Genomic DNA, 12,180 nt, shown 5'->3' with positions numbered 1-12,180 from the left:
TTTAATCACTGTAATTGTTTAATTGTTGTTTTAAAATGTTTTTAAATTGTTAATTGTTATATTGTATTTTAATTTTTTTAGCTCTTTATTGTTTTAGTGGTTTGTTTTAATTGTAAACTGCCCTGAGCCATTTTGGAAGGGCGGTATACAAATAAAATAAATCATCATCATCATCAGTGTATATGTGAGGTTGGGTTTTTTTGCCCCAATATGCTTCACTTAACACTTGTTTACATTGAACCCGCATTTGCCATTTTGTCACCCACTCCCCCAGTTTGAAGACATCTTTTTGTCTGTGAACAGATTTTTCACAATCTGTTTAGGATTTCACTAGCCTGAATAGTTTAGTGTCATCTGCAAATTTGGCCACTTGGCTGCTTACCCCAATTTCTAGATCATTTATGAACATGTTAAAGAGCACTGATCCCAGTACAGATCTTTGGGGGACCCCACTTCTTCCCTCCATTGTGAAAACTGTCCATTTATTCCTACCCTCTGTTTCCTGTCCTTCATCCAGTTAGTGATCCACACATGACCCTGTCCCCTTATCCCATGACTGCTAAGTTTACGCAAGAGCCTTTGGATGAGGAAGGACATTGTAGAACTGTAGAACGACTGTAGAACTACTTTTGGTGTTGGATTCTGTTGCCAAGATGGTTTTTGTAAATGTTTCATTGAAGCAATCTTAAGCACTGGGTGTGTAATAAAAAAAGAATTGCAGAGGAAATCAGCAGCATTAATTTGTTTTGAGAGTCAAAAGTGCTAGATATTATCTGGATTCCCAGATTAGGATGCTCAAGCTCTGTTTGGGCACAGCAGTTTCTGCATTCATCTCAAATCCCTTGGGAATAACCTTCCCCCACCCTCATGAACAGACACAGGATTACAATTTGGAGAGTTAAATTTTTTTAGAGGTTTTGTTTTTTAGGGTATTCATTAATATTTTTATTTGAGATGGATTCAAAATCGGAATAGCTTATTTCTCTGTTAATAAATCTCATCCAGAAAAATTTGAAAATATTCCCAATAGAAATAACATTTTATTGTGATTACATCAAAATGAATAATTACATCATTCATTCATGTATTCATTTTGATTACATCAAAATGAATAAAATGCTGGATTGTTCTATAGAAATCAATTGAGAAATGATCCAGGAACACCTAATGAAATGTAAATACAGCAAGGTCATATATAATTACGTATTGAGTAACAAATGCTCTTTTTTGTAGATCTCATGATTACAGAAATAAGAGCAGGCCAGTCATATATTATGGCTAGATAATAGTTTTTGATGGGATTCAAAGCATCATCATCTGTCTTGTATACAAGTAATTGTGGGGGGAGGGGTGCATGTCTTTCTGCCTGTTGTGGTGCTCTGACTTACACCCCAATTTTATTTAATGGCTGCCATCCAGACTAACGAAGCACTTGTATAAATGTGTTGCACTAGCTCAACACTCCAGACAAAAGTTGTGCTAATGCGAGCATTCTTGTGCTTGTGCAACAAGGTGTGCAACCTCATATGTTTTGCAGGGAACCTTTGCATAAGAGTGGCAGAGTACAGTTTTGAGCAACCCCCATTACTTCATGCAGGTATGTGATTAATGAAGTGCTTGTACAACAAAAAAAAGCTACACTAATGCAAAAAGATCACATAGCTGTGATCTTCTTGCATTACTGTAGCTTTCTTTGTTGTGCAAGCACTTCGTTAATCTGGACGTCAGCCATTGTGTATTTAATGATGATGATAATAATAGCATCTGTATAGAGCTTCAAAGTGTTCAGAATGCTTCATGTGAATTTATCTTGCAAGACTTTCAACAACCCTAAGGTAAAGTAAGGTATTATTATCTTCTAGGGATGTGCACGATATTTATCGGCGCCGGCGGGGGTAGGGCTTTAAGGGCGGGGGAGAGTGTACTCACCCCCCCCGCCGCGTTTCCCCCGCCGGCGCTCTCCGAATTTGAAGCCCCTCGGGGCGGCAGCGTTCCTCCTTGCCGCCCCGTTTGCCCCCTCGGCCGGAAGTGGCCGGAAGTTCCAAGCGCGCGTGCGCCCGTCGTGCGCGCGCACGCGCGCTCGGAACTTCCGGCCACTTCCGGCCGAGGGGGCAAACGGGGCGGCAAGGAGGAACGCTGCCGCCCCGAGGGGCTTCAAATTCGGAGAGCGCCGGCGGGGGAAACGCGGCGGGGGGGGGTGAGTACACTCTCCCCCGCCCTTAAAGCCCTACCCCCGCCGGCGCCGTATCACCGAATCTGCCCCGACACCCGAAACGTTTCGGCGGCCTTTTCAATGGCTGCCGAAACGTTTCGGGCACAAGCCTATTATCTTCACCTTGCCGATGGGGACATGCGGCTGAGAGAGAGTGACTTGCCTAAGGCCATCTAATGAGTTCATGGCAGAGGTGAGCTTCAAATGGGAGAGTTCCTGATTTGTAGCTTAGTCTCTTAGCCACTATGCCACACCAGCTCTCCAGTTTTTGTCCTTCCTCCGAAGAGCTCAGGGTGGCATACTGGTCCTCATGTTAGCCTTGTAGTAATCCTGTAGATAATGCTGTGCCACAGGTGTGATTGGCCCAAGATCATTCAGAGAGGTTCGTGACTGAGGACAGATATGAGCCTTGATCTCTCCATTCTTATGTCCAGCTCTGAAGGTGGCCCTAACCAGTGTTCCCTCTAGCCAGGATTCCCAGATGTGGTTGACTGACAGAATGTTGACTGACAGAATGTTGACTGACAGAATATTGTTGACTACAACTCCCAGCATCTCCAGCTGCAGTAGTCTTTGATTAGGAATTATGGGAGTTGTAGTCAACAACATCTGGAAATCCCTGTTAGAGGGATACTGGCTAAAACTCAAATCTGAGACATCACATGTCTAAAAAAAAAGATTTAGGCTAAGTCTGATGAATGACAATCAGTCTGAGAACATGATTTGAAAGAGCACTAAATGCAGTCTTTACTCCATTTTGAGAGTGAGGGAGTATTGTACATTTTAAAAACATATTGGCCAAAATGCAACATTCTTTAAGTGTTGAGGACCTCAAACATGTAAACATTACAGGAATACATTAATATGAGGTGTTGGTATGTGCTAAACCACAAGTCTAAAATTTAAAAATTAAATACACGGTTTTGACAGGGTATTGACAGAGATTCACATACTAGGTGCTATAGAAATGTGATAAATTAATATTGTAGAGAAAATGTGAATTTACTTTGTTTTCAGAAGTAATAAATGTTAGCACTTGAATGGCACCAAATGCTCAGAATATTTCTGTGAGTAATAATAAGATTAAATTAACTTCTTAGACAGTAGCAGAACTTGATGGATCTACACCTTTGTTTTTAGGGGGCCAGTACAAAAACTTTGTTCAGATAGCAAAAAGACGTCTCATAGAGAAAGGTAGGTAGTCTTATAGTGTAGTGTGATTGATTATGGTCTTAGGTGTACAAATATTTTAAACTCTTTTTAAAAAAAGTGGTAGTGTGGTCTTATCTGATCTGGTAATGTCAAGATTCCAGTATTAATTAATAAATCACTTTAAGTGTAACTTAAAATGTTTCCCAACAATTCCCGTGCCTTACAAATATCAGACGATTTGGCATTCAGCGTACATATTACACTGAAATTCTATAGCAATATCTGAAATGTCCGCTGTCATCCAGTCAGTCTTTATTTACAATAGCGGTTGTAATATTAACAGTTAGGATAGAAGATATAATAATCTTGGAAGAACAAGGTTGCTGGCAGTTAACTTACCTAGCCACTTGATAGATAAGAATCAAACTACATGTAGTATTTAAGTTGCCATTAGTTCTGGTGGACTTAGTTTTCTTCTGTGAATAGCAGATAGGGACTGGGGGGAGTGAGATTTACACTTACCACAACAGTCCTGATCCAGTTGCTATCTACTTTGGGGGGTGGGGAGTGCCTATTGGTGCCAATGGGAGCTTTTTGTGGAGTGCAAATAGCCGCTGAATTGAGACCCTTGCAGATTGGGTGAGGATAAGATTGAAGCCTCATCCCTCCACCCCTGCCTTGCAGTAGTCTGAAATGGCAAGGGACCAATCCAGCTGCTATTGCCTAAATAAAAGCTATGCCCATCAGGATTAATTATACTCTAAGTGTCCTGTGTAGTTTGAGCAACATCAGTAGATTGAAGATAATATCTTGTTCCTGCTATCATTTTTCTGAAAGGACATTTTTGTCTGCTCCCTCCTATGTATTGAGGTGGTGAAGATCAGAAGCTACCTTTCCAGAATCTTTTTTGGTTGCAGGATGAGTTCTTTTTCCTTTGCTCTTCTGATGCACCTATCTGGCTTTGAACACATTGCTGGTTTTTGTCCCCCACCACTCCACCCAGCTTTTTAAATATTCAGATTCCTTGCATATTTATCTGGTTTAACATTTATTCATTGTTTTGGTTTTTTTTGTTACAAAAACAAAAAGGGAGGGTTGCATCATGTTTGCCACGAGGGTCCAGCACTCTGGTTGTTGTGGGAAATGGGAATAACTATTGTTCTTGAGCTCCCTTCTCTGAGGAGCATTTGTTCGTCTGACCAAAATGGAGCGAGTGCAGATCCACAATAGGCTCCATCTCTGTGTGTCTAGATGCACCCTAAATTAATAATGACGAAGCAACAGCTGAATTTGTAATCCCTGGATTGAAGTGTGGCAAAACAAGGTAGCAAGTATGCACACTGGATGATGAATGAAAAAGTCCTCTGTAAGGAAATTATAATACCTTTTACTGAACTAGTCGTGTGGTATAAAGGAAGCAATAGCATCTTAACACTAGGGTTACTTGTTTTTTAGCTGACGAGCATCTTTTCTAAATGAAAAGGGCACCTTTGCTGTTTACTGAATGCTGTGAGTAGAAGACTTGGACAAATTCCAGCTCTTGCCATTGTGTTTGTTACAGTGAGATTGGAATCAGCTTTCAACTTTAAGATCAGCAAGTTTTTATTGTTTGCCTAACTCAGAATTGGCTCTGTACTGGAAATTGACTTTATAGGAAGGACAGCTGATGGGGATAAAGCTGTTGGTGTGCCAGAAAGGAAGTACACATCCATCAGCCCCAGAGGAAGCTTTAAAATGTTGCCCTTGAAATCAAAGAAGGGATTCCAAATGTGCATGTAGAAAAGAGAGAAATATTGGAGCAAGGAGAATGTGACAACATCAAAGTGCAGAGGAGGCACCATCTCCGTAGTCTATGAAGTACTCCAATAATTCTCAAAGAAATGAGCCCACCTTTTAGTGGAGCACATAGGATGCATTGTGGTGTAATTTAACTAATTTTCTTACAATGGCATTAATTTACTTTGGCAAGACTTTCTTTTGAGTTTTTGTATTAGGAATAAGGAACCCAGCCAACCTCGGTTAGCTTGTTCCCTTCTATTTCATACACCATGGCCTATCTTAAGCCTCAGTGTTCCTAAAGCTGGTACACACATTTGCCATAATTATGGTAGATGAGGTGAGGCAGCAAGCAGTGCACACACGCATGTGTGCACACCTACACCCATATATGTGGCACATAAATTATGTCACATGTTATGCTGGCTACTCTGGTATCCATAGTCTTGTGCTGCAAAAAGGGATGGAAGGGTCACAGAAACTGAATTATTGTACATGTGGTTATATGTGTATAATGCATCATATGCAGATTCAATGTTGCGTGCATGGGCCCTGCTGCTCTACCACGTTTGAACCACCCAGAATCTTCTGTAATGCTGCATGTGAGGAATTCTGCAGAGGTCCCCCAACCCCAATGGTGGGTGTAGATTTTTGAAAACCTCAGTTTTCAGTGTTGGATCCAAAGGCACCCTTCTGCATGTAAAAGCTGCCTTTCACTCACAGAAGAACTATTCTGTATCTCATGTTAGAGCCTTGAGGAGGAAAAGTGAAACTTAATTAAGCATGAGCACTACTACAGAACCCTGCATAGAGTTCAATCGGTGAACTCTTGCAAAAGCTTTTGTAGTACGTTGTATATGTCTGGTGACAAGGAGATATGAAAATGGGAAGGTGGCGCCTCAGAGGTTCCCATGCTCAGGGAGTGGTGCTTCCATGCGTTTCATGACTGCCTGCCTCTTCTTTTTGGCCTTCAGTAATGCTTGTACTTAAAACACCTACTAGCCACATAAATGTCTCTTATTAAAAGAAAATTCTACAAAAACTTAATATTAGATTCTGCTTAAGTACATAGATAAACATATTTTGTGCAAACTATGAAAGATGAAAGCAACATACATACTTTATTTTTATTGAATTAAGAATTTGAATCTCCTTAGTCTAGTTTAAATTTCAGTATTTGTTTTCAGCCAAATACTCAAAGGCTATTCAGCTACACCTGCCCAAACTGTGCTCTTCTCTCTGTGTCCTCGTGTTTTGGGTTGTTATTTTTTTGTGATCTATGCTTTTTATTTGGCAGATCTTTGCTTGTTGGATCAGCTTGGTCTTCATGCTCCCATTATGCAGTCAAATATGAAAGCTTTAAGATGGTAACTTCTTTAAAAAGTGTTCTTTAAGGCATGGCACAGCCACACAGCTGAAGGGAATTCAGGATTCCACTTGAAAATATTAAAGAAATTGGAAGATGTTTCTTGACTCCCATAACTGGCAAATTTTGAGAAGTCATACTCATCCTATTTATTCCTTTTACTATAGTATGAATATCAGTTCTGATCTTTAGCATATCACATTCTGACCTTGCAGGGTTCTTAAAACGCAAATTATTTTCCACAAAAGAGCATTAAGCTACTGCAGCTGTTATGAGTGTGAGAATATCTCAAATGAAGCTTTAAAGACTGGATTTTTTTCATTACCAAATGCAAAACCATCTTGTAACCACTTGAATAACCTATGCTGTTATCTCATTCAATTGTGCTCAGAACTGCTAAACTGCTTGGTGAAGAACTGGTAGTCTTGTTATTAAGATGGAGATTGAATTAACTAATAACTTGCATATGCTTACTTGAAAAGATTAGAATCTACAAAAGGACAGACATATCTGAGAATGCATATAAATGTGTGCATGAGTGGAATATAATAGGAATTGCATGCTATTGCATCTTATAGTATAATAGTGGCTATTTATGCTTTATGATCTTCAGTCTACAGGAGACTTATGAAGCTAAACGGCATGAATTCCTTGGTGAATTGCAGAGGAAAGAAGAGGAGATGAGGCAAATGTTTGTGCAGAGGGTCAAAGAGAAAGAAGCACTGCTGAAAGAAGCTGAGCGAGAAGTGAGCTCACCTCTCTTCTTTCTTTGATGTGGTGGCTGCAGTAGCTCCAACAGATTAGATGTTTACTTAAGAAAAAGACAGAATGCAGTGGCTCTGTTCCAGTGAAGGGACATGGTGGAGACAGCTTCATGTACAGCTGGCACTTTGCCATCTCCACCACCAAAGATACAAGGTGCTTGTATGTGGTATTGACTCCTGCAGATGTGTGTTGGATCCTGGCCATGAGATTAGGACAGGATTACCAGATTCTGATTTGGATATGGACCTGATATATTTTATAGTATTACATTGTGTTTTTAAAGCTTCTTTGTAAGTCACTTTTAATTCACATGTGAAGAAAAGTGGCATATAAATTTTTAAATAATTGCTTATATCGTGCCAGAGATGAGCTCTTCTGAGACAGCTCCCTGTCTCTGCCACAGGACTGTGGTGGACCTATCTATTTATTCCTTCAGAAGCTGTGGTGGAGAGCTGGAACCCCATGTAATACATGATGTAACAAGAGTACTCCCCACTGCAGTAAATGAGCAGAAATTTGCTATTAAGCTTTTGATGTGCTTTGTTCCTAGGACCTATGAAATGAAACAGAAATTGAAAGATTGAGGCATTATAGGGAGCATGCTTAAGTTCCATTCAGTAGGAATAGTTTCACTGAACACCAGGACATTCTTGGTGTACAAGGACAAGAATTTGCATGTTGCTGCAGGATCACAAATCAAGATAATTTTAGTCATTCTCCTCCGTCTAATTATTTACATATCTGGAAGGATGGTTAATAGTTGTCATTATGGGGGGGGAAATGGTTGTCATTAACTCAGTGTTGAGCGCACACAACTCTTAACATTTATCAGTCTCTGTAGCTTGCTGTGTGATTACTGAGGATAGTGGGTTAAGCACTAGACTACCATCTTGTGGCTAAAGTGAAATGTTGGTGCTTGATTTCTTCTAATAGCTACAAGTGAAGTTTGAGCATTTGAAACGACTTCATCAAGAAGAGAGAATGAAAGTGGAGGAGAAGAGGAAGCTTCTGGAAGATGAAATTATTGCATTTAATAAAAGAAAAGCTGCTTCAGACATACTCCAAGGGCAGACATTTGCTGCCACACCAACTGTTACTTTAAAAAAAGATAAGGATCGCAAAAAGTGAGTAGTAGACTTCAGATGTGAATAGGGAAAACTGTGTTCAGACAAGTATTTTATTCAGACTGCATTATTCAGGTTGCAAGTATTAAAAACAATCCTTCAGTTTCAAATTGTTTGAGACAGTCTTGCTGATGTTATCAGGCACTTCTTATGAGAATTCTTCTTTGTATTTTTTTTTCCCCCTAAGGGATCAAGGTTTTCGGCTTGAGCTCCTGTGCTTTGATGTCAGAGATCAGGAAGTTGTGAACGTACAGCAAGAGAGAGAAAGAGAGAAGTTAGAAAGGGACAGAATCTCTCACAGGGAATACAACAAATAGTCTTTGGAAGCAGTTTACAAATGTTATGTGGTTAGGGTATGTTAGTTTTCAAAGTTGTAGAAAACAGAATCCATGTTTACAGTATCTTCAGTTTTTGCAGCTTTTTCATTCTTAGTATTATGGGAATTCACAACTCTCTTTGCAGTTTTTTAATCATAGCAAGATACTATGGATTTATGAACTGAAAAATTGGGTTTGTGAGATGCCATATGGAAGCTGTTGCTCTTACTGGCTGTCGCATCATGACTCAGTTCACTTGAGAAAGTTCCAACTTGTCCTTTTAATTTCAGTGGAGCTTCCTTGAGTAAATTTAGTTGGAGTATCAGCCACTAATCTACTTAAAATCCCAACTACAATAAGAAATAATTGCAGGTTGATGTTTTGGCAATTAAACACATTTTCACTGGCACCAGAAATCTGCCTTAAATAAATAGCCATTGCATGGTTTGTTGGTTTGTTTTAAAAAATAAAACAAATCACTATTCATTTTCTTAGTGGTAAACTATATTTTTAATTCAAATTTGCAGAGAAGTCCAGAAAAATTGCTTGCTAGCAACCATTTCTAATAGCTCACTGGTTCATATATGTTAGTCATTTGTTGTTGAGGGTCAGGAGGGAAGTGGGAGAGAATCAACCTTTGTAAAGCTGCCTGCTTGGTTGCCTATAGGAGAGCCTTGCTTGCTACAGGTAGCCAAGTGAGCAGCTGTTTACAGGTCTGGCTTAGTTATGACTATAATAAAATTTGCATACATTTGCACTCTCTCCATTTGCATCAGAACTCCTAGATCCTGAATTATCAGGTGATCTGCATATGACAGCAAAATAAGCTGTGGATGATTGGAGATATGATCATGGCTAATCTTAAGTCATTTCAGGATGCAATGAATACAATGCAGGGGATTGTTACATAAGAAACATAAGAACAGCCCTGCTGGATCAGGCCCAAGGCCCATCTAGTCCAGCATCCTGTTTCGCACAGTGGCCCACCAGATGCCGCTGGAAGCCACAGACAGGAGTTGAGGGTGTGCCCTCTCACCTGCCATTACTCCCCTGCAACTGGTACTCAGAGGCATCCTCTGAGTACTCTGAGGCATCCTCTGAGTTAAATACTCTCACCTGGTTCTCAGTTATTAAATATAGCTAAATTAAGGAGATTTTTAAAAATCTTTTGGAAAATTCATCTACTCTTAATTGCTTCTTAAGGAAACTATAGAAAATAGCTGAGATGACATTATCAAATTATATTGGAATAAGAGAGAATAGACAAGTGGATAGATTGTGGGGAAACTATTGTTTTGTACATTACTTGAATGAGAAAGGGAATGACAATGTACAGTTATTTTCTATACTGTAAACAGAATAAAAAATTAAAAGTAATATAGAAGATATTGACAATGCCTATGTAGCATTATCTGGTACACTTTCTGATACTAGCATTATCTATTAGATAATTCTAGTACTTTCTGATACTAGCATTATCTAGTACATTGTAGCATTATCTGGTACACCTACTTTCTGATATTAATCTAGCATGCATATGTTCAAGAATGTTAGACTAAAGACCATATCAAATTTAAGTGGAAGTGTGGGTGTTGTATATCAGAATTGAATCAAATGTACACAAAACATGGCATAGTCTTTTCTGGAATGTACCACTCCATCTTCAGTGGGGTTTACATTTCCTTCATGTAGATAACTAGCATATTGAAGAGAAGGCTACACTAAAACCTTTCCCCCTGACCTGCTTGTTTTCATGTGCAGTTGAGTTTGAGATAGAGGGAGCATTAAAACATATGAACCCAACCTGTCATAGCAGGTAAATAGTACAGTCTGAAATGTTACATGTGGTATTTTTCTACATTTGAGTGAGTTGAAGTTTTCTGTACTTGGTAAACATGGTTCTCTTGAAGACAAAAGTTTAATAGTGTACATAGCCTTTGCTTTCTGTGGAGAAAGGAACAACTAATGCACTTTTTTCTGTTTCAGTTCTGGCTTTATGTGAAACCGAAGATACACGAAAAAATGGTTTACGAGTGTCTATGAAGAAACATTTTTCTTACTTAATGCAAGCTAACTTGAAAACTGACCACTACTTAACAAAGGAAAAGTATATTAAAGTGTGTAATCAGTTTTACATACTATGCTGTAGGTTGCTGTTGCGTTAATATATTTAAATGGACATTTCTTTTAAGCGGCTATTGATATGCACTTAAAACTTTATGTACCCATGGCCAAGTTGCATGCACTTTGAGTGCTAAACCAAAGACCATTGTGCCATAAAACAGTTTTCATTCAAGTGATGAATACTGTAGTACAAAAGTATTCAGTGAATATATACTGTTTCAAAGAATTGGTGCCTGTTTGATATGTTAGCCATATATCATTAATGTTACTTTTGAAGCATTTATTGAACTGTAGAAAAATATGTAAACCTGTTTAAATAACCACTTTTCTGACAATGTTTTTATAAGGGCACTTTCTAGTTTTGTGATAATGTTTTCGAATTAAAATGGATCATGGTTGCCTTTCAGCCCTGCAGTATTCATGTAAGCGTAGGTATGACTTGAAAATGCACGTTGAGAGTTAACTTATCAAAATATTTCTCCTATGTGAACAGTCTTTCATGGTCTTCAGTTAACAAACACATGTTACCCATGGTGTGACAACTGAAGATTAAAAAAACAAAAACAACCCCCACCCCCATTAAAACAGGATTTATTTAATGAGGATCCTAACAATTTCAAATTCACTTCTCACGTGATAGAGCAAATTACCTGGGCCTCCCAAAATGTTTTATTACTTTGTGGACTGTTTTATGGACTTACACAACCAGCTGCAGCATCTTTCAAAACACACTCTAGGGCCACAATCTTATGTGCACTTTCTAGGGAGTAAGTTCTATTGAACTGAGCTGATCTTACTTCTGAGTAAACAGAGATAGGATTGTACTCTAAATGTAACCATAACTTACATTGTCATACTGCTTAGGCAACTGAACTAACTGATAGTTTAAAATAATTGCTAATTTTCTTGTGGTTCCTGTTACCTAATAAACAGCAGCTGCTGTTTGTGTCATCCTCATAGATACCTACACACCTGTTGTTTTTTTTTTAATGCTTATATAAATGCATAATTTGACAAATAAAAATATACTTGCTTAAATATTTAGTAATTGTGGATGTTGCTATAATATTATTGCAATCTTTGGATCTTTTGATGAGCACTTTGTCCTACTCATTCATGCTGCTTTATAAACGAGGTGTACTGACCTTGGTTAAATGATTATGAAATTCAACTGATGAAACAAACCCATGGTTATCAGGATATACTGGGAAAGAATGTTCATTGCCAAATCTTGTTTAAATTTTAATTTTCAGCAACTGTCACCTGGGAAATCAGGTCAACCCTGATTTTCCTGGCACTCTGAACCGTGTGTGTTCCAGGCTTATAAGAATTTTTCCTCAGAAC

At 38.7% G+C, this 12,180-nt stretch overlaps 1 protein-coding gene across 11 annotated transcripts in view; it reads left to right on the top strand.

Annotated features, from left to right (window-relative positions):
* SEPTIN10 (septin 10) overlaps positions 1 to 11,880 on the top strand; it is a 60,942-nt gene extending 49,062 nt beyond the window's left edge. For 4 of the 11 annotated variants that reach the window (XM_053307605.1, XM_053307608.1, XM_053307609.1 and 1 more), the window contains exons 9-13: positions 3,353 to 3,406; positions 7,120 to 7,252; positions 8,205 to 8,395; positions 8,583 to 8,748; positions 10,699 to 11,880. In XM_053307605.1, coding sequence (XP_053163580.1) covers positions 3,353 to 3,406; positions 7,120 to 7,252; positions 8,205 to 8,395; positions 8,583 to 8,712 — 508 coding nt within the window. In that variant the 3' untranslated portion in view covers positions 8,713 to 8,748; positions 10,699 to 11,880. The other 7 variants (XM_053307606.1, XM_053307607.1, XR_008319133.1 and 4 more) reach the window with 7 other exon arrangements.
* Positions 11,881 to 12,180: the final 300 nt, after the last annotated feature.

The sequence above is a fragment of the Hemicordylus capensis genome, chromosome 3 (genome assembly GCF_027244095.1).
Source record: "Hemicordylus capensis ecotype Gifberg chromosome 3, rHemCap1.1.pri, whole genome shotgun sequence".
In the NCBI taxonomy this organism is placed as follows: Eukaryota; Metazoa; Chordata; class Lepidosauria; order Squamata; family Cordylidae; genus Hemicordylus; species Hemicordylus capensis.
The sequence above is the reverse complement of the archived record's forward strand: the minus strand, read 5'-3'. Positions and strand labels throughout refer to the sequence as shown.